A 21,067-nucleotide genomic window follows, 5' to 3' on the forward strand; every position below is an offset into this window, starting at 1 on the left:
CAGAAAATTCCCCACTTTAGTTGGAAGCAGTCAGCGGAGAGCGAGCGACCGATCGGAGAAGCTGCGGAGAAATTGAGGACAAGGAGGTATGGCTGCTAGCTTTAGCCAACGCCCTGTTCCTCGTCTTGTCTCATGAAGTCATCTAAGATTCTTGAGGGTAGCTAGCTGTAGCATCTCTCCTCTCCTACTACATGTTCCTGTTTTCTTTCCATCGATTTCCACACTTGAGGTGATATTCTTGCTTAACGGAAGATGTGGTGTTATGGGTAAATGAACGAAAAGATTCTAAAATACTGGAAGTTGCATCAGACTGATTCCATTCTATTGATCCATGCTTTGTTACACTGATGAATTTATTCGCTGGCTTAAGAAGGAACAACTACTACTAGTTGGTAAGAAAGACTGGGAACGAGTAGTACTAGTACTACAGGACCCATGCATACGTACATCTCCTGTGTAAAGAAATAATCTTCATGGCTAGCTAGCATGCATGCAGGTGGTTGTATTTCTCAAATTTAATAGCTGGGAACAGTACTGAGGTTAAAGTGGGATGTGCACGCCTCACTCTAGCATAGCCAAGTACTATAAAGCGACTTGTTACATCCCTGTACTGGTACTGCATATAGCTGCTCATGTCCGTGTTGCCACTTGCAAGTCACATGAAATAATAAGCTGATGGGCGTTTGTAACATGCTTAGGTTGGAGCTCAGATTTAGCCGAGGAGGAACCGCTGCAAGGCAAGCCTGTGCATATCAGTCTTCTCTCTCAAACTGAACTTTTAATATATGTTAACAAATTAATTGGTTACTAGCATTAATGTTTTTACATATGAATATAAGTGATGAGCTGGTAATTATTATGCCTGGGAGAACCATGCGTGCATGGTTGACGGATTGATCGAACGATGATGCTTGAATAATCTAAGAACGTACACCGTCGTGATCATGGTAAGTGTGGTATATCAAGCCCGGGGCGGTCGATACCTAAAATAACGGTACGCGGCTAATTTAGTCGGTACTAGTGTGAGATGGAAGATACCTCACACAAGTAGGGGACTCGGCGTCGTGATTCCCGGAGATAGGTATTACCATTGGTGGAGATTACGACGGTTATTAGTATGTCTCTGCAGAGATTATTTCTATAGGTTTGCGCCGGTATAATTCCATCCTGCTCCTGTAAGGTAACAGGAGGCTGAAGCATCTTTACCTTATGCACATCCAACTTGCAACCTACTAATTCTTGCATTCTTATATTCTTGCTGAGTATGTCCCAACATACTCACTATTGTTTTCCTTTTTCCTCTGATATGCACAGAGTGCGCGGGAAGTGGGCATGGTGAGGAGTTAGAGGAGCATGAGGAATAAGTCGACGCCTAGGCCAGGGTGTCAAAATTAGCAGTCTTTGTTTAATCCTTAAATAAAGTCAGTGAAGAATAAGAGGAAGTGCTATCAATACATGTGCATATGCACGTGGTTGAACACTTGGCCTACTATCTATTATTTGGTTAAGTGAGGGTGTAAGCTATTATGTAAAGAATAAGCTGGAATTAAAGTATTACTTGTGCCCTGTTGTTCTGATATATGCTACTCATGCCTTGTGTGCTTATGAGTGTTCTTCAACTCATAAGGACACGGCGACTGTCACATTTATTTCCGAACCTTCGGGTCGTGACATGTTAGGGAGTACACTAGAACAAATATTTTGACCATTATTGATGATAACCTTTGTCATAGATAATATCTACAATTATTCCACAAGTAAGACATTATGAAAGATATTTTGCCACACAAAACTACAAGGTGGGTAGGGTTTATTATAAAACACCACATGTTATTTTTCTTAAATGTGTACATTGAACTGTACTTTATAGAAATACAGATTATGATTACATAAGGTACATATATGCGAGCTGCTTACATTAAAGATGATGTGGTTCAACAAATGTTATTCATTTATAGAGGGGGACACGATGAATGGGGCGCAAAAATAGCTCGGCCTTCCTTCGAACAGTTGCTCCAAACACCTCTGTCATGTCTATTTTCCTTGGGTCAACTCTGGGAGGCAGCTCCCAGTCAAAATGGTAAAGAAGGCTAGCCAACGCAATCTCAATGTCCGCATACGCAAAGTTGATCCCAGGGCAAATCCTCCGCCCAACACCGAAAGGAGTGAACTCGAAGTCCGCACCTCTAAAGTCAGCAACACCCACGCCTTCGAACCTCTCTGGCATGAACTTCTGTGGCTCATCCCAATACTTTGGGTCCCTAGAGATTGCCCATATGTTGGTTAGCAGAATCGCTCCTTGTGGTACATCGTATCCTTGAATCTTATAGTCTTGCATGCACAATCTAGGAAAGAACGGAGCAGGAGGATGCAGTCGCAAGGTCTCTTTAATAATTGCCCTCAGGTATTGCATGCCTTTTAGGGAAGCCTCTTGTACCGCGGCCTGTCCGGCGAGGACACAGTCTATCTCAGATTGCACCCTCTGCATCACGCTTGGGTTCGCCATCAGTTCAACCATCGCCCATTGCAAAGTAGTAATTGAGGTGTCAAGTGCTGCACCGAAGACATCCTGCGAAAATGATAGTCACACAAGTTGCATAAGGTTTAGTCATAATCAGCTTTATTAGTCCCATTTCCCCTTTTCCTTTAGTAGATACTAAGTGCCGTTTGACTATTCAAATTCATGCTTTAACTGTAAATCTCACGTACAATATTTAGTCAACGGTTAAAAAGTAAAATATTATTGTACTAAGAATTGATGAAAGAAAGAGATTCAAACTACGCCTAATATTTTGGAGCGAAGGCAGTTTTGTTATTAGGGTTCCGCTTCGGTATATCCCCTTAAAAAAATTAAAAATTAAAAGGGTAACTTTGTGTTTTTTGAAGCTCGTCTCTCCGCGGAAAAAATAAATTATACTGCTCGCTCCTCTTCCCTATCCGTACTGCTCGTCATGAACACAACCAGCATAGTCCAAGCTTTGCTCTGCTCAGGGTCGATCTGTCCGTGCTTAGAAAAACACCGGCTCGAATCCATCAACGTGAGGTGCTTGAACCAAAGGCACCGGCCAACGGCGGATCGATCAGGGATCGTGTACGGGGAGTCGGGGAGAATATCTGCTGCTCCGGGAGCCCCTAAGCTCTTCATCCAGTGGTCACCTGACGTGCATGTTGCCGCTGTCCAAAACATCCGCTAGCAGTAATCCACGAGCAAAAGTTAGCGTTGATTGGTTGTCCTTGTCGTCGGGCGTACTTGATCGCGCGGGGCAAAAATCTGCTGGGGAGAATGAAATGCGAGTACCAAATCTGATTAATGAATGGGAAACGTTTAAAACCGGTCGACTGGATAAGACTCCGCCGGTCACGTCCATGCTGGCAACGGGCCCACGCACCGCGGCTTAAAGGCCTGTTTGATTCATAAGTGATTTTTTCAGTCCCAACTAAAAAGTCCCTAGTCTCTAAAAAGTCTCTTCTTGTTTGTTTCCAGGGATTAAAAAGTCCTTAGTCCCTTCTTAGAGGTTATTAAATGATCATGTTACCTTTAGTATACAGAAAAATAACAACCAAACAACACTATGAGACGGCGGGCCAATGGATGCATGGAGGAGCATTGTTGAAAAAGTCCCAAAAAGTCACAAAAAGACTCTGCTTGAGAGTCTTCTTCATTTAGTTCTACAAAGCAACTTTTAGTCCTTATTAGTAGTTCCTTATGTTTGGTTAAAAAGTCTCTAAGAGAGACTTTTTCTAGTCTCTACATCAAAAAGTTCCTAGAAACAAACACCCATAAGTCTCTCTTATCCTGTCACACGAAGCGCTCCTAGCCATTCATTCTACCCCTAAGTCTTTTCTTCTCCCCTCACGCATCTTCTTCCCCTGCGGCGGCTTCCTAAATAAATTTTTTTACCAACGATGACCGTCGTCAATCCCGCACCAACCTACCCGTCCTCCACTCCGCGTCAACCTCCCCTGCAAATGGGCGATACTTCAGGAGGCACCAACCACCGCGTGCGGCAAGGGGGGAGGTCATGGCTTGTCGTGTCGATAAGGTGCGGTGCTGGGGACCGGCCGGGGGATTCGCTTCAACTGGCGAGGATGGTGGTGGGCAACGACGTCGGTGGCCGCCATTATTTTTTGCCACATCAATATATTTTCCGTCGAATCACTTCTATTTTTTTTCTGGAATCTTCTTTGATTTTGCTACAAATTGAGAGGATGGTGGTGCCGTTGCCGCCATGCATGATTTTTTGTTACATCAAATTTTTGCTGGTACCACTTTTTTTTGCTGGAACCAACATTTGACTTTGCTGCAGTAGGCGAGGATGGTAGTGGGTGGCGACAGAGGTCCCCACCATGACTTTTTTGCTGCATTTTTCTTGCTAGAACATTTTTTCGATTTTTCTGCATATTGATAGGATGATGATGCCGCCACCGCCATGATTTTTTAATATATTTTTTTCTGCTGGAACCTCTTTTGATTTTTTCTGCAGTAGGCGACGATGGCATTAGGTGCGGCGACGAATGGGCGCTATGTTTTTGTTGCATTGATTTTTAGCTGGAACCAGCAATTGTTTTTGCTACAACCAGCCGAAGCAAAGCTGGAACCGATATTGAGGCGCTGTGCCCGGGCACGATGGTGTCGATGGCGAGAAGGTGTCCACAGGAGCTACAAGCAAGCAGGGGCGATGTAGTCGCAGCCGGATGCGAAGGCAGAGGCGGGAGGACGCATGGGGAGACAGATGCGGAAGGACGCACGGGGAGGCGGTCCCGCCCGCTGGAGTGGGGGAGGGTGGGGGGGAGGGCGACGAAACGGCGACGCCAGATTTAACGGCTGTAATCGCTCAAGTAGGAGTGTGCGGTGACTGCCCCAAATTCCTACTATTCGCCTTAATGAATTCATTAGAATTTTAACTAAACCATGATACTCTATCATGCGAATGGGGTATCTTTTAATCTCCATCACTGATTAATACCAAATAGTGTAGCACTATTTGCTTAATTAACATATACACTTGTTGACCCGCAAAAAAACAAAAAAATAGTGACTTTGTGGAAGAAGCAACATGTTTTAAAGTGCTAGACAATTACTTCCTCCATTCAACCAAAACGTTGAGGTGTATTAATTTTTTTTGAAGTCAAATGCGCTCATGTCTGGCTAATTTTTAGAAAACAAATATCAGTATGTACAATACTAAATTTGTATGATCACTAGATTCATCATGGAAAGTGTTTTCATATTTTTATATTGTAGATATTGATATTTATATTATAATCTTGGTCAAACATATATGCTACAATTTAACTTTTATGAAAATAGATGCAGCTTATATTAGAGAGTAATTGAAAGGTTGGAGTTTCAAGACCGAGAGAGCTTACTATGAGCAGTGCCCTTATGACTCCGTCGGTTAGGGAAACTCGCATATTGCCTTCTTTCTGGATCCTCAGCAACACGTCGACCATGTCCTGTTCGTCGTCTCCATCTCTGGCTGCCCTTCTCTCCTCGTGACTCCTAAGTATGTTGTCCATGAGCCGGAACATCTCTTGACGGTGCCGCTCCGCCTTGCCACCATTGCGCGGCAGCAGCCGAACTAGCCGCGACGAAGGGAAGAGGTCCCGGAGGTCGAACAGCGACGACAGGTCCACTCCTTGCTTAACGTTCTTCATGAACGCGACTCTGTCCGGCAGCTTGTCACCGAAGATGGCGCGCACAGCCGAGTCTGTCATGAACTCGTCGAGCCGCTCGTCGATGTTCACTAGCTGGCCATCGGACATCGCCTGAAGCGACGAGACGAGGCGAGCCGCCTCCTCCTCGCGGATCCGCCGGAACGCCTCGACGCGCCGCGCGCTGAGCAGCTCCGTCATGAGGATCCGGCGAAGCAAGCGCCAGTGGTCGCCGTATGGCGCGAAGATAATCCCCTGGCCATGCCTTGAGAGCTCGTCGATGCCCGGGCTGCTGAGCCGCTCCGAGAAGTTGGCCTCGTTGCCCTTGTATATCTCCCTCACGGCCTCGGCGGAGGAGACGACGATGGCCACGCGCTCGCACACCCGGAGCTGCATGAGCGGGCCATGCCGGAGGGAGAGATCGCGGATGGTGCGGTGTGGGAGCCCGCGCAACAGGTGGTGCAGGCTGCCGATGATCGGAAGCTGCCACGGACCGGGTGGCAGCCTCGGCCGGGGCTGCTTGGCGGCGGCAGAAAGAGCGCGTAGGACGGCGTGGTAGAGGAGAGCCCAGAAGAGGCATAGGCCGAAGTGGTAGTATGGCATCGTGAACTGCTCCACGTGAGGAAGGGCGAGAGTCGCACGCATGTACTGCATACTATTAGACGGAACAAGGGCTCTATATAAGATCCTCGCACCATCACGCTTGTTTTAGTTGTGCCAATTAATATTCAAAGTTTGGAAATGATGTTCTCGATCGAGCTCAGCTCTCAGCTTTCTTTGTGACTTAATTACTTCCTACCATCTGCACAACCACTAACCGCTCCTAGCTTGACGTTGAGGGAGAGTGACTAATCAAGCGTGATAACCAAAGCTGAAGGGGTGTAAAGTTTCTGTTTACTCTTCATCTCTCACTAGTCACTAGCTACACAGATTTTTTTGTTGGGACAATAAATTACTCTAGTTGTTAGGTTTAGGTTAACCGGTCACTGAAACCATTTCGATTGGGATGATTTTGGGTAGAATCATAATTCTGACGTACTGCCTAGATCACAATGTATTATACACCCTCCGTTTCATAATGTAGTGCCTATAGATTTTTGCAAAAGTCAAACATTACAAACTTTAACCATATTTATTGAGAAAAGTAGGTACATCTAGAATACCAAATGCACATCATTAAATACATCATGAGTTATATTTTTAGAATATAAATATTTGGTATTGTATATGTAGACAGTTTTCTTTATACACTTAGTTAAAGTTGGCAAAGTTTGACTTTCATGAAAATCTATAGACACTACATTGTGGAATGAAGGGAGTATATACTAGCAAAATCCCCTATGGTGATACGCTTTGCGTCCGTGGGGCACATGATGCATCGGCACGTAATACTAACGAGTTACGGTGAAAGGAGGATGGAATTAGAAAATACCATCTGGTGAGCTAGGATAAACCCCTGTGTTATATTTCCGAGATTGCCTTTTCTTACTTTTAGTGCTAATGCATCTGTAGCTACTGTGATAGAAAACAATATACTTCACTAAGCTGTCTAGGATTGGAGGCCTCACAATCAATTGAGGTCTCCAATTAGGATTTGGTCATCCAATTTTGACCGAGTCAACAATTTTTCAAAACTCTTTCATATTTTTACAATATACTACGCTTTCTAATTTTTAAATCTTCACAATTAATTGAGGCGATTATTTACATTTGGGTCACCCAATTTTGACTGGGTCAACAATTTCTCATGGAGCTTTCTCATTTAATTATTTTAATTCTCTATGTTCCCTAATTTTAAAACTCTTTCATTCGATTGAGGTATTTAATTTTGGATTTGATTTACGATTTTGATTGGGCTAACGATTTTTCAAAGTAATCAGCAGCAACCGTCCTATAAAAACATATCAACCCCTCGCAGACTCCCATCACCTAGAAAAAACCGCCACCATGTGATACTATAGCACGAATACAGTACATGCTACCACTGATGAAAAATATTCCCACATAAATATGGGTTGATTAGCGGATAGCACATAATCACACTGTGGAAGGCCCACCAAATAACCATATTATAAATAAACATAAAACACACTCCGTCGTCTCCCCCACCAACCAAACTAAATATTCCATCAATCTCAAAATATAAGGGTTATTGATTTTTTGGAAAGTCAAATTTCTTTAACTTTGACCAAGTTCAGAGCCAAAAAATTGACATACACAGTATTAAACAAAAAAAATGAAAATTCATTAATAATGAAGCTAATATCACCGATTTGATATTATGAATTTTGATACATTTCTCTATAAATTTGATAAAACTTAAAAATGTTAGACTTTTTAAAAAAAGTAATACACCACATATTTTGAAATAGAGTGAATAAAGAAATTTAAGAATCCCAACAAATTCAATAGTGCGGCAAAGCACACCCAACCCTTCTAGTATATATGTATGGGTAGTAGGGAAATGTACTACTTGTCGTAGAGATATGCATAGTATAGACGAGTTTCTTTTTCCAAGAAATCGACAGGAGAGGAAGAGAGTTTTTCAGATTATTAGCGAAAACCGGACAAGAACAACATACAAAGGGTAGAAAGTCCCCCAACAGCTGCTGGAGCGAGGGAACCAAGACACATGCAACCCCAAGCTCATCGTCACACCTAATGAACCAAAAGGCACTAGTAGAAAAACAACCTTACATTCGCCTCATTAGTCCCTGTTCGATTACGGCCCAGTAATAATGTGATCATTAGTCCCTGTTCCAATGGCTAGGGCACGGGCGTTATTAGTCCCGGTTTGTGGCGCACCTTTAGTCCCGGTTTGTGCCACAAACTAGGACTAAAGGGGTGGTGGCAGGCTGGCCCGCGCGAGCCTCTTTAGTCCCCGTTTGTATCACAAACCGGGACTAGAGGTACACCTTTAGTCCTGGTCTGTATAACCAACCAGGACTAAAGATGCCCCTATATAAACCCTTCGTACAGCCCGAGCCCATTTCCCCTTTTCCTCTCCTCTCTGTTCTTCCCCTCTTGCTCAAGCTTATACTCCATTTTTACCAAAATTTGTCAAGATTTGAAGGCACCCCATCCATCCAAGTGTTTACAAAGGTTAACAACTTTGTCCTTTTATCTCTCATTGCTATATTAGTTCTTGCAATGCTCTATAAGTATAGTGATTTGTGGGTTTTGGTTTGGGAGTAATTATATGTGGGAGTTTATTTGATTTATATGCAATTTGAGCTCAATTTAACTTCTTAGTTTGCATATGCAGGTGTGGTTTACTTAGTGTCTTCCCGTCCCCGTCCTAACCACCGTCGATCGCCCGCACCGTCCCGTCGCCGACGTCACCTTGGTGAACCTCTTGTTCTTATCCTTTTTATAAAAAAACATGTTTGCGTGATTTAGATAGTTACTTGTATAATTTTGTTACTCGTACGTTGTTTGTTATACATAGTGGCATGGTTTTGATATCCGTCCTCGTCGGCCCTCGTCCGGTTTATGATTCAGATGTGGTATATTCTCTTTTATAACTATTTATTGCATTTTGTGCTTATGAAAATTATGCCCATCAAGTTGACATAGATAATTTTTTTTATCTAGGAGGTATGTGAATCGGAAATTGCAACTGACCCTCTTGTCGAGAAGTTAAATTTAGTTGAAAAAGAAAATAAGTATTTGAAAGAAAAATTGAAAAGAATTGAAGAAGAGAAGATGAAACTGGAGTTGTATGTTGCCGATGTCGTCGATGATCACAAGATCAAGATGGATGCAATGCGCTTGAAGATTAGAAAGGTTAGAAAATATGCCGTTAATAAACAGGCTTGGTATCACTATGCCATTGGATCAATTGTTACCTTAGTTGCAATCTTGATCACATTTGTTGTTGCATTTAAATGCTTTAGCTAGAGAGTTTGTATGTTGTTTTATGAGAATAAGTGTCTGTGAACTTTATGTATGAACTTGTATTAATTTGGTCTTTTTGGTGTTGTGTAGTGAAGATGAGCCGGCAATTGATGTAGGATGACCGATGCTCTACCCAGTTCATTAATAGCGTGCATACTTTTCTGGTTGCGGCTGAGGCAAACAAGCGGGCGGATGGTTTTACGTGATGTCCATGTGTTGTCTGTAAGAATGATCACAATCACTCTAACTCAAGAACCATTCACATACACCTATTTACGTCCGGTTTCATGTCCAGCTATAACTGTTGGACCAAGCACGGAGAAAGAGGGGTTCTAATGAAAGAGAATGAATAAGAAGAGGATGATGACAGCTATCCTCACCATGGATTTCCTGAATACGATGGTACAACAGTGGCGGAGGCGAGGTATAATAGAGGAGGCAGCCCAGTGTCGCAACTCATGCCTTCTCGGCCTTTGGACTAAGTTCAAATGTAATATATGTTTTTACTAGTTTAATATATGGTACATGGGTTATGTGCCCACAATTACATGAAATTTATTTTTTGTGGGAGGGTTCATCGGATTGGCTTGCCATTTGGTCTCTCACGTGTCACCCAGATGTTGCACTACTGTCCGGCTTGGCACATCCCAACCAATACACAGTGTTAACTTTCTTTATCTCTTAATTATATTTTTGCATGTTAATTCTTAGAGAAAACTAGACAAGAATGGGATACAAAGGGTAGAAAGTCCCCCACCGGCTGCTGGAGCGAGGCAACCAAGACACATGCAACCCCAAACTTGCCGTCACACCAAATGAATCCAAAGGGGTGCGACACCACCACACTGCAGAACCCCACTGTTGGTGAATGAAGGAGAGAGAAACCAGACCACTATGGGCGAGTAGGTCAAGGCCACCCCAACATTGAAGGTGAAGATAGCGTGCCACAAGAACACCGTGTCGTTCAAACCACCCAACACCAAGGCGGCCGACACAACACGGGGCCGCCACCCCGATATCAGCCAAGCTGGTGTGCCATGCACAACCAACCGTCACCACCTTCCGGGGCCGTCGCCTCGACATTCACCGCCCGCAAGCAAGCCAGAGTGTCGCATGATCGACCTAGGCAATCATAGCCCCAACTGCTCAGAAATTTGTTAGAGAAAGAAATTTGCTAGTTGTGAGTGTGTGATTGTAGTTTTCTGGAGTTCCTGCAAAGTTGGAAGTGCAACTGCATTCTATCATGTGTATCCCAAGATGGCAACGGAGACGAATTCCGTCGGGTTTTGCTTGCCCATCCCCATCCCCGTGAGAGAAACCCAAGCCCGTCCCCGTCCGTGAAACCACGTGCGAGGATAGGTTTTTGCCCATCTCTGTCCTCGTTGGATTTTTCAAACCCATGGGGAACCATCTTCTTGAGCGGTCATAAAAAACAATTGCCACATTTGAAAGGCGGTACCAGGAGGTAAGCAGACGGGTGCGTGAGTTTGAGATTTTTGGGGTGCACAGAAGCGGGATAATGGGCTTTTGGCCAACCCTAGTCTATTCTAGGGACCACATGTCATATATTTCAAGGGTTTGGCAGGTTTCGGGTGTGGGTAGTGTTGGAACTGGTTTGCACCTGCGAAACCTGGCGGGTTTTAAATGTTACCCATGAGCATCCCTGAGGCGATCGAAACATGCCCATCCCCGCCCCCTAATATGGTAAAATCCCGCAGGGACACGGTTTCGAGGCCTCATTGCCATCTTTATGTGTATCTGATGATAAAATAAAATAATATTTCCATGCTTTCACTGGATTTCATACTGGTTTTGTGCGGGTAGAAACTGACAAACAAGTGTTGTAAGATGTGACAATACAAAAAAAGAATCATACTGGGTGCGTTTGTGCGTGCACAATGTAGGATGTCAGCCAGCCACGTAGAGAAATTCTTCCGACATGTTTCTACTTGAGAGGAAGCCTGTCTGGTCGGCATGAACTAAGAGCGGCATTGAGATGTTTTAGACATAAGGTCAGGAGCTTCGCTAGCCCTTTATGGGGCAATTTTGAAGCGAGATGGGTCAAAAGGCATCGGGTGTTGTGGCATCTGATTATTTTTGGATTACAATGATAGTCACCCTGTTAAGGCAGGAAATGCCTGCACGGTTGTGGTAGAATTCGAGAAAAATCTTGCAAATTCTCTTTTAACAAGGGCCAAAAGCTTCTATGGAAACCAAGCCCAAAGCCAGTTGGCGGGGTTAGCAATCACGTATATGGAGAAGAAGGCATCAAATATTTCCTTGTCCAGGAAGGGGTCATCTAGAGATCTTAGATATGGAATTTGTGATTGGTATAGGTTTTGCAGAGATAAGTCTCAGGAAGGGGTGAAAGAGGGCCGTTCTAAGTTTGAGTAGAAATTGGTTAGGACTGAAATTTACACATCATGTGAGAAAAAATCTACTCTGTCTACTATAAGGCAGTGATTTCATTGCGTCTCAGCCGGGCTGAGGCAAAGGCATGAAAGTAGCAAGATTTTTCGTCTCCTTCTAGTGTAGTTCGCACCTTGCCACGCTGCAGCCAGTAGTTGGCCTTTTCTCTAATTATATGATGAAGGATTTTGATGACAACTTGCCGGAGACGTTCTCATGAGCAGAGAGAAAGCAATCTTCGTCTAGAAGACCAAGCACATTGCTAACAGCCTTGCAATTATTTTCTTGTGTATTGAAAGCGAGAGGTATAGAGAGCATACACGTTGAAGATAGCCTTGCAAAGACAAGGGAAAGTGCATGATTTGAGCATTGACGGGCTGAGGGCCAGGCAGTATGATAAGATACACTCCGGATACTTGATAATTTACATAGAAACACCGTGGTAATTTTTCACCCAAAAAAATTGTTGAAAACATAACCCTGGAAAAAAATAGTTTTTCAAAACATACTATGGTAACTTATGTGAAAATTGAAGGAAATATGCCTTAAAGGCAATAATAGAGTTGTTATTTATATTTCCTTATATCATTATAAATATTTATTATTCATGCTAGAATTGTATTAACCGGAAACTTAGTACATGTGTGAATACATAGACAAATAGAGTGTCACTAGTTTGCCTCTACTTGACTAGCTCGTTGAATCAATGATGGTTATGTTACCTAAACATAGACATGAGTTGTCATTTGATTAACGGGATCACATCATTAGAGAATGATGTGATTGACTTGACCCATCCGTTAGCTTATGCTAGAATTGTATTAACCGGAAACTTACTACATGTGTAAATACGTAGACAAACAGAGTGTCACTAATTTGCCTCTACTTGACTAGCTCGTTGAATCAATGATGGTTATGTTTCCTAACCATAGACATGAGTTGTCATTTGATTAACGGGATCACATCATTAAAGAATAATGTGATTAACTTGACCCATCCGTTAGCTTAGCACGATGATTGTTTAGTTTGTTGCTATTGCTTTCTCCATAACTATACATGTTCCTATGACTATGAGATCATGCAACTCCCGAATACCGGAGGAACACTTTGTGTGCTACCAAACGTCACAACGTAACTGGGTGATTATAAAGGTGCTCTACAGGTATCTCCGATGGTGTTTGTTGAGTTGGCATGGATCAAAATTAGGATTTGTCACTCCGATTGTCGGAGAGGTATCTCTAGGCCCTCTCAGTAATGTACATCACTATAAGCCTTGCAAGCAATGTAGCTAATGAGTTAGTTACGAGATGTAGCATTACGGAACGAGTAAAGAGACTTGCTGGTAACGAAATTAAACTAGGTATTGAGATACCAACGATCGAATCTCAGGCAAGTAACATACCGATGACAAAGGGAACAACATATACCGTTATGTGGTTTGACCGATAAAGATCTTCGTAGAATATGTAGGAACCAATATGAGCATCCAGGTTCCGCTGTTGGTTATTGACCGGAGATGAGTCTCGGTCATGTCTACATAGTTCTCGAACCCGTAGGGTGCGCACGCTTAACATTCGGTGACGATCGGTATTACGAGATTATGTGTTTTGATGTACTGAAGGTAGTTCGGAGTCCCGGATTTGATCACGGACATGACGAGGAGTCACGAAATGGTCGAGACAAAAAGATCGATATATTGGAAACCTATATTTGGACATCGGAATGGTTCCGAGTGGTTCGGGCATTTTTCCGAAGTACCGGGAGGTTACCGGAACCCCTCAGGGAGTATATGGGCCTTATTGGGCTTTAGTGGAATAAAGGAGAGGGAAGAGAAAAGAGGGAGGCACGCCCCCAAGTCCAATCCGAATTGGGAAGGGGGTCGGCCCCCCTTTCCTTCCTCCCTCTCTCCTCCTTCCTTCCTCTCCTACTCCTACTTGGAAGGGAGGGGATCCTACTCCCGGAGGGAGTAGGACTCCCCTAGGGCGCGCCATAGAGAGGGCCGGCCCTCCCCCTCCTCCACTCCTTTATATACGAGGGAGGGGGGCACCCCATGGACACACAAGTTGATCATTGATCTTTAGCCGTGTGCGGTGCCCCCCTCCACCATATATAATCCATCTCGGTTATATCATAGTGGTGCTTAGGCGAAGCCATGTTCCGGTAGCAACATCATCACCATCAACACGCCGTCGTGCTGACGAAACTCTCCCACGAAGCTCTACTGGATCGTGAGTTTGCGGGACGTCACCGAGCTGAACGTGTGCAGATCGCGGATGTGTCGTGTCTTCGGTACTAGATCGGTCGATCGTGAAGACGTACTAGTACATCAACCATGTTTTCATAACGCTTTCGTACAAGGGTATGTAGACGATACTCTCCCCTCTCGTTGCTATGCATCACCATGATCTTGCGTGTGCGTAGATTTTTTTTTGGAAATTACTGTGTTTCCCAACAAAAATTAGCATGGTAATACACAAACCATATATATACACGATAACTTACATACGAATACATCATAAGTTTCACCAAGCATGATTGTTTTTTAAAAAACATACCCTGGTAACTTATGTGAAAATAGTACTGTAATATGTGAACTGCATACCCGATTACTTCCGTACAAACACCGCAATAACTTTGGCCGAGGAGGGAAAAATTGTTCAAAAACATAGCCCCCGGTTATTTATGTGAACAATCGCACGATAATATACGAACCACATACCCGGTAACTTACATACAAACATCACAGTAACTTTGACCAAAGAGAATAAAAGCTTGTTGAAAAAAAATACCCCGATAACTTATGTGAAAATGTAATTTATGTAGCTCACACATGGTAACTTTTGACACGAAAAAATTCATCGAAACATACTAACATGGGATCTCGTTGAAAGATCTTGTCGCGACGAATCTTTTACATGAAAACGATTTTTGCATCGGATCAATGGCTTGAGCTACAAAACATTTGAATTTTCAAAATAAGAAGAATTTAGGATGACATCAACTTTTTTGTCCTCTAGTGCATAAATGCATATGCATGTGCAAAGGGTTGGAAAGCAATTTTGATGCTTCCGATAACTTATGTGGAAATAGCACGGTAAGTTACATACCACCTGTGTGGTAAATTATGTGGCCGAGGCGTGTCAACTTTTTAACCAAAAAAAGTCATCGAAAAATACCAACATGGGATCTAGTTTTGAAGATCTCATCACGACGAATCTTTTATGTGAAAATGATTTTTGCATTGGACCAATGGTTTTGAGCTAAAAACATTTTGAATTTTTGAGATAAGGAGAATCTAGGATGAGATCAGATTTTTTGTCCTCTAGTGTGTGCACACAATTCGAGAAAAAATGTATGCAAAAGAGTGATTCATCCTAATACAAGAAATTAAAATGAAGGAATGATGTGTGTGTGGTTGTATTAGCGATGTGACACACTTGTGCCAAATATCAGGGTCCTATTATTAAATAAAGTCTGCAACAAGTAAGTAGTGCAGTACAAAATCTCGAAAAGAGTTAAAAAAGATAAACAAGTCCACAACCTGTAAAAATCAGACTAAATGCCTATACACCAATTCTAGTGTTGGACCGCCATCCAAACCGGTTGTATGTATCCCGTGCTATCAGGCTGGTCATAGTGGGGAGTAACTTAGACTAGTGTCATGCATATGACACTAGTCTAAGTTACTACCTTCATAATGCAAAGTAATATAATAGTAGTATCATAGATGGCTTTATTTATTAGCTCTTAGACTCATCTTGTCTTGGAAAGCGTTATGTTACAGTAACATATTATGTTATCACCTCTCATTAATTATTTGCCACATAAGCATAATTTTTTCAAAGTGCGCTATGTTACTAGCTAAGTTACTCCCACTATGAGGCTGGTCATAGTGGGGAGTAATTTAGACTAGTGTCATGCATATGACACTAGTCTAAGTTAGTACCTTCATAATGCAAAGTAACATAATAGTAGTATCATAGATGGCTTCATTTATTAGCTCTTAGACTCATCTTGTCTTGGAAAGCGTTATGTTACAGTAACATATTATGTTATCACCTCTCATTAATTACTTGCCATATAAGCAGAATTTTTTCGAAGTGCGCTATGTTACTAGCTAAGTTACTCCCATTATGACTAGCCTGACTAGCCTCATCTCTCAACGGGTGCATCCGTAAGCTATATGCTCTTTAATTTCCGCACGACTGAGTAATAACCACACCGTACGTGCCATTAGTACAACCACTATTGACATCTTGCATGACTTTGAGTGCCATCAGTACAACCTCTATGAGCATCTTGCCTAAGGCTGGTCATAGTGGGGAGTAACTTATACTAGTGTCATGCATATGATACTAGTCTAAGTTACTACCTTCATAGTGCAAAGTATCTTAGTAGTAGTGTCATAGATTGTTTCATTTATTGCCTTATAGACTCATTTTACCTCGGAAAGCGCTATGTTACAGTAACATATTATGTTACTCCAAACACCCCTCTCCTCATTAAATACTTGTCACATAAGCAAAATTATCTTGGGGTGTGTTAAATTACTACCTAAGTTACCCCACTATGACTAGCTTAACTTTGAGTGAGAGTGACTAAGTGTGATAACCAAAGCAGAAGAATCCTTTAGTTTCCGGCCACTCGTCATCTATCTCCCTGCACGGGTGCTTGCTGGGACAATAAAGTTTGTTCCGGACCCTAAAAAAAAAAGACCCGCAAAAAAAGTAAAGTTTGTTCCGTATCATCATTAAATCCAGTTGTTAGGTTTAGGTTCTCGGATCAGTGAAACTATTTTGATTCTGATTTTAGTTAACTACTACGAATCTTTCATTCTCAGGTGTATTGCTTAAGGGAATACAGAGTAGCTACAGTTTGGATTACAACCGGGCACCCACACGTGTGCGGAAATGGAAGAAAGCAGAACGGGAGGCAAGGTTGAGAGCCAAGATGGGAGTAGGCAGTGTCTTATTATTGGTGAAATATATTGTCCGTCTCTTCACCAGTTCAAACTTTTAGATGAGTTGACTGGAGCATGAATTCAATATGATATCAAAGTTAGGAGGTCTTGAGTTCAAGAACCTGTCAACATAATATTAAAAAAAGATTATGCGGCCTACATAAATCCCATGTCCAAGGACAAAATAAGCCTAGACGAGAGAAGAGGTGTTGAAATATATTGCCGGCATCTCTCCATCAATTCGTGGATGAGTTGACTGGAGCATGAATTTAATAATTATGAGCAAAGTTGTGAAACTTGGAGCATAGGATGGATTAAGGAAGATTCAGGCAATCCAATCATGTAAGCCACTTTGAGAAGACGGGGATGTTCTCAGTTAAAAGCGCATACAAGCTTGTACTCATGCTAAAGGAACAAAAAGACGAGGGGCAATACAGCGATGCAACATGGGGGGGGGGGGAGGAAAATTTGGGACATCATCTGGAAGGCCAATGTTCCTCAAAAGATCCGTATTTTCGTGTGGCGGGCGGCTACCAATAGCTTGGCTGTCCAAGTAAACAGAGTGGCGCACCACCAAGCTGGTATCCTTTTCCTTCGCGCATAGTGAACAAGAGTCTCTCCTGGATACATGACGATATTTCTTGCATGCATTAGTAGCCAGAGCCCCGGAGACCACCTTCCATGCCAAGATTCTCATTTTAAGTGGCACTCTCGCATTCCATATGCATCTCCAAACAGGTCGCTCTCCTGAGGGGTGGACACTCGACACACCCACCGTCTCAGGGGCCACGCCTAACGTCGCCAAGCGATATGCACTCCGGACCGTGAACTCTCCACTCCTCTCTAGGAACCAAGCTAGGAAATCTTGCCTATTTCTCGGTGAGGTGCGGATCTTCAGAATCTTACAAACATCCAGATCCCAGAAGTGTTCCCGTAAAAGCTGCTCGTTCCATGCACCATGCTCATCTAGAAAATCTGCCACCCAATGGAGGCGGCAATTACCTTTCGGCGTGACTGGGCGAAGGTTGTGGCCTCTTGGGACCCAAGCATCTCTCCAGGTTTTGATTAGCGATCCATCACCAACACACCAAATGATACCCCCAATGCTGAGGCTTGTGTCCATATAGCACCAGGAATGGAGATTTCCTAGAAAAGAGTAGACCCCAACACATATGTATTTTAATAAAATGTTAATAATCTATTTTAAAAAGGATAAAGTTGTGTTAAAAAATATTCCTGTTGTATACAAAAATATACAATGTGTATGAAAAAGATAAAAAACCACAGAAAATTGAAAAAAAGCAAAGAAAACCAAATAGAAAAAGAAGAGCCAAAAAAATATGAAAAACCATGCAAAACAGTGAAATATATTGAAAATAATAAAAGAAAAGAAAAACATGAAAGAAACTAATAAAACCAAACAAAAGGAAAAAAAGTATCCGAGGAAACCAATACAAAACAATGAAATCATGTGAAAACTAAAAGAGCTGATAAAAAAACAAAGAAAACCAAAGAGCTGATAAAAAAACAAAGAAAACCAAAGATAAAAATGTATAAAAAAACCACAAGAAAGTGATGCAAAACAGTGAACGCATTCAATAATTGGTGCTATAGTACTCGGCCGGCCCAGTACCAGAGCGACCGAAAAATGTTTTAGGTGAAAGAAACATATGTCTCGCTATAAACGTGATATAGCTATCTCGCTTGCTCACCCCAAAGTTTGTTTAGCGGTGGTATATTTCATCGTGATTAATGGTTATCTATTGTAAAGGTTACATCATCCTTCTTTGGTGGTGACAAATGGCGCATTGCTTGGGCTTGATTTGTCTCAACCATAGATTGTTGTTGGGTTTTCCTCACCCCGCGCATGAGGATGGTAGGTTGACTGTTTTTTTGTAGATTCATTTTTTTAAAGGATTTACATCTTCAACCATGCGTCTGAATCATGAGGTTTTCATCTTTGAGTCTCTCGTGGCAATATCTTGAAAACTAGATCCCATCTTGATAGGTATCGGAGTTTATTTTTTTGAAAAAATTTGTGCTCTTAACTAGTAGTAACTTGTGCTTCAGTGTGAACTAAAATGTGCTCTCAGCTAGCATAACTTGTGCTCCAGTGGACAAGAAGTCAGTGGACGAGAGGTAAAACTATGCTCCCAAGTAAATTAGATTGTACTCCCTCCGTAAACTAATATAAGAACGTTTAGATCACTAAAGTAGTAATCTAAACACTCTTATATTAGTTTACAGAGGGAGTACCTTTATCGGGTGAAGCATAATTGTGCTCCCAACATAAACTGAACTATGCTCCCAATGCAAACTAAACAGTGCTTCGCGAGAAAGCACAACTGTGCTCCACTTGTCAAACACACATGTGCTTTCCGTGGGTGTGAAGCATTACTGTGCTTCATGCGGAAGTACTCCTATGTTCCACGCAGATGCACAATACACCGACGCTTCTAACAGAAAAAAACACTCAAAATCTAAAAAAGGAAATAAAAAATAAAAAACAATGACAAAAAACCACAAAAATAAAACAAAACCCTCCAAAAATGCCATGTGGGGGAGGCGACCAACGAGTGACAGATTGTGTGCTTAGGCGCACCACGTGGCGTTACTAGAGCACTCCTGTGTCGTGCAAACTTCCCGCTGGAACACCTAGCCAAGGGGTAACCCCTATTAGTACTCTCCTACATCCGCACCCGAGCGCGCAGCCGAGCACTCGTACATGGGTTGACAATAAAACCCATTAACAATCGCGCAAAGGCCGATCGCTGGTGATGGCCACGTCGATCGTTTTTACTGTGTCGAGATAAAAAAGAAACAAAGTGTGGGAACGGAAAAGCTCATCGAGCCCCACGCGCCACCTCCACCCATCAGGATGTTTCCTTCCCAACGAAGGCAGCTCCCCACAACACGCTTCCTCCCCACGCCGCCAATCCCATCTCCGCTCGCCTCCTCTCCCGGGTCCCTTTGCCGCTGGCTCAACCGCTTCTCCTTCTCTTTCTCCTCCCCACTTCTCTCCTCCTAGCCGAGTCCTCGACTAGACGGGCGTCCGGCGCATGAGGCTCGGGGTGGTCGTGGCGGCGGTATCTTCAGAAGTATCGCCGGACGGGCTCCACACGCCGGGAAGATATCTCCATGGGCCCGCGCCACCTGTCCCTCGACGACGTCAGCCTCGCCATATAAGAGGTCTAGCCCGCCCGTGCCGCCGGTCAAGTTGCACTCGGGGTGGTCAATCTGTGGAAGAAGACAAGAGAGGAGTGGAGAAGGTCGTGTACAGGGGTAGGAGGCGGGGATCAGGTAGGAAGACAGCTTGGCCAGACCGGCGACACCCCGGCCGCGGCTTCTGTCGGGCGCCATCCCCTTCTTCTTACACCTACCCTTGAATCGAACAGGCAAGATAGGTGTCCTGAAATATGATATTTTCTCTATTGGGCCTTATCCCTTTCATTGTTCCCACTATTCAGGAAGTAGTATGGATGTCTTTTGCTTAGCTTGCTTTTCAGATCATTCTATTGGGTTGCAGCTTGTAGGGTGGAACCATAATTTGTCATGGTTGCTTCTAAGTTTTGGTTGGTCGATTTGCTGATGTCTTCGGCCTATGTGTCCAGGTTAAAGTTCAATCCTGCATAATTGTCAGTTTGCGAAGTCTACCCAAAACTCTGAGATTGCCCATAATAGATGTAAGAAGTGCGTAATTGCTTGATGGATCTGTTAGTTTGAAAGTTGTTTTGAGCGTTGCACCTTTCTCTCCTACAAATTGCAGATGTGCTCACAGTTTTGTGTGTTCAGTTTAGGAGTTGGTGCTTGGGAAGCACAAATAAAACATTATTGGCAAGTACAGTTTTGTTACTCCCAGGTATCTACAATTGAGTAGATGAAGGAGTATTTGTTACCAGGAGGAATTATAATGTCTTTCAAACTGATGTTGTTCTCATGATCTTGCCTTTTCATTGTCTGATATCACCCAAAATTTGGCATGGAAACTACAGAGGTACTATGTACTGTTGTTGTATTAGTTCTGCCGGATTCAGAGGTGTATAAATGTGCATTAGTTCTTCCGGATTCAAATGATACTATGTACTGATATATATATATATATATTCTGAAGATGAACTTAAGTGTATCATATATACTCTTTATTTT

General features: G+C 42.9%; 1 protein-coding gene and 1 non-coding gene across 2 annotated transcripts; one reads left to right on the forward strand and one right to left on the reverse strand.

Moving 5' to 3' along the window:
• Positions 1 to 1,809: 1,809 nt before the first annotated feature.
• On the reverse strand, positions 1,810 to 6,294 carry LOC119318014 (zealexin A1 synthase-like). Its single transcript, XM_037592522.1, has 2 exons — positions 5,371 to 6,294; positions 1,810 to 2,569 (listed from the first exon to the last, which is right to left on the reverse strand). The coding sequence occupies exons 1-2, from the start codon at positions 6,256 to 6,258 to the stop codon at positions 1,949 to 1,951; spliced, it is 1,509 nt and encodes a 502-aa protein (XP_037448419.1). The 5' UTR covers positions 6,259 to 6,294; the 3' UTR covers positions 1,810 to 1,948.
• Positions 6,295 to 10,010: 3,716 nt separating this feature from the next.
• On the forward strand, positions 10,011 to 10,203 carry LOC119319682. The gene has a single exon (XR_005154563.1). It is a non-coding gene; the product is annotated as a U2 spliceosomal RNA (small nuclear RNA).
• The last annotated feature ends 10,864 nt before the right edge of the window (positions 10,204 to 21,067 follow it).

This window comes from Triticum dicoccoides, chromosome 6A (assembly GCF_002162155.2).
Source record: "Triticum dicoccoides isolate Atlit2015 ecotype Zavitan chromosome 6A, WEW_v2.0, whole genome shotgun sequence".
NCBI classification, from domain to species: Eukaryota; Viridiplantae; Streptophyta; class Magnoliopsida; order Poales; family Poaceae; genus Triticum; species Triticum dicoccoides.

Excerpts from the sequence above, each read along its gene's own strand:
- LOC119318014 (XM_037592522.1), bottom strand. The coding sequence starts at position 6,258 with ATGCCATACTACCACTTCGGCCTATGCCTCTTCTGGGCTCTCCTCTAC. Across the intron at positions 2,570-5,370 it reads TCATAAGGGCACTGCTCATA|GATGTCTTCGGTGCAGCACT; the intron begins GTAAGCTCTCTC and ends TCATTTTCGCAG.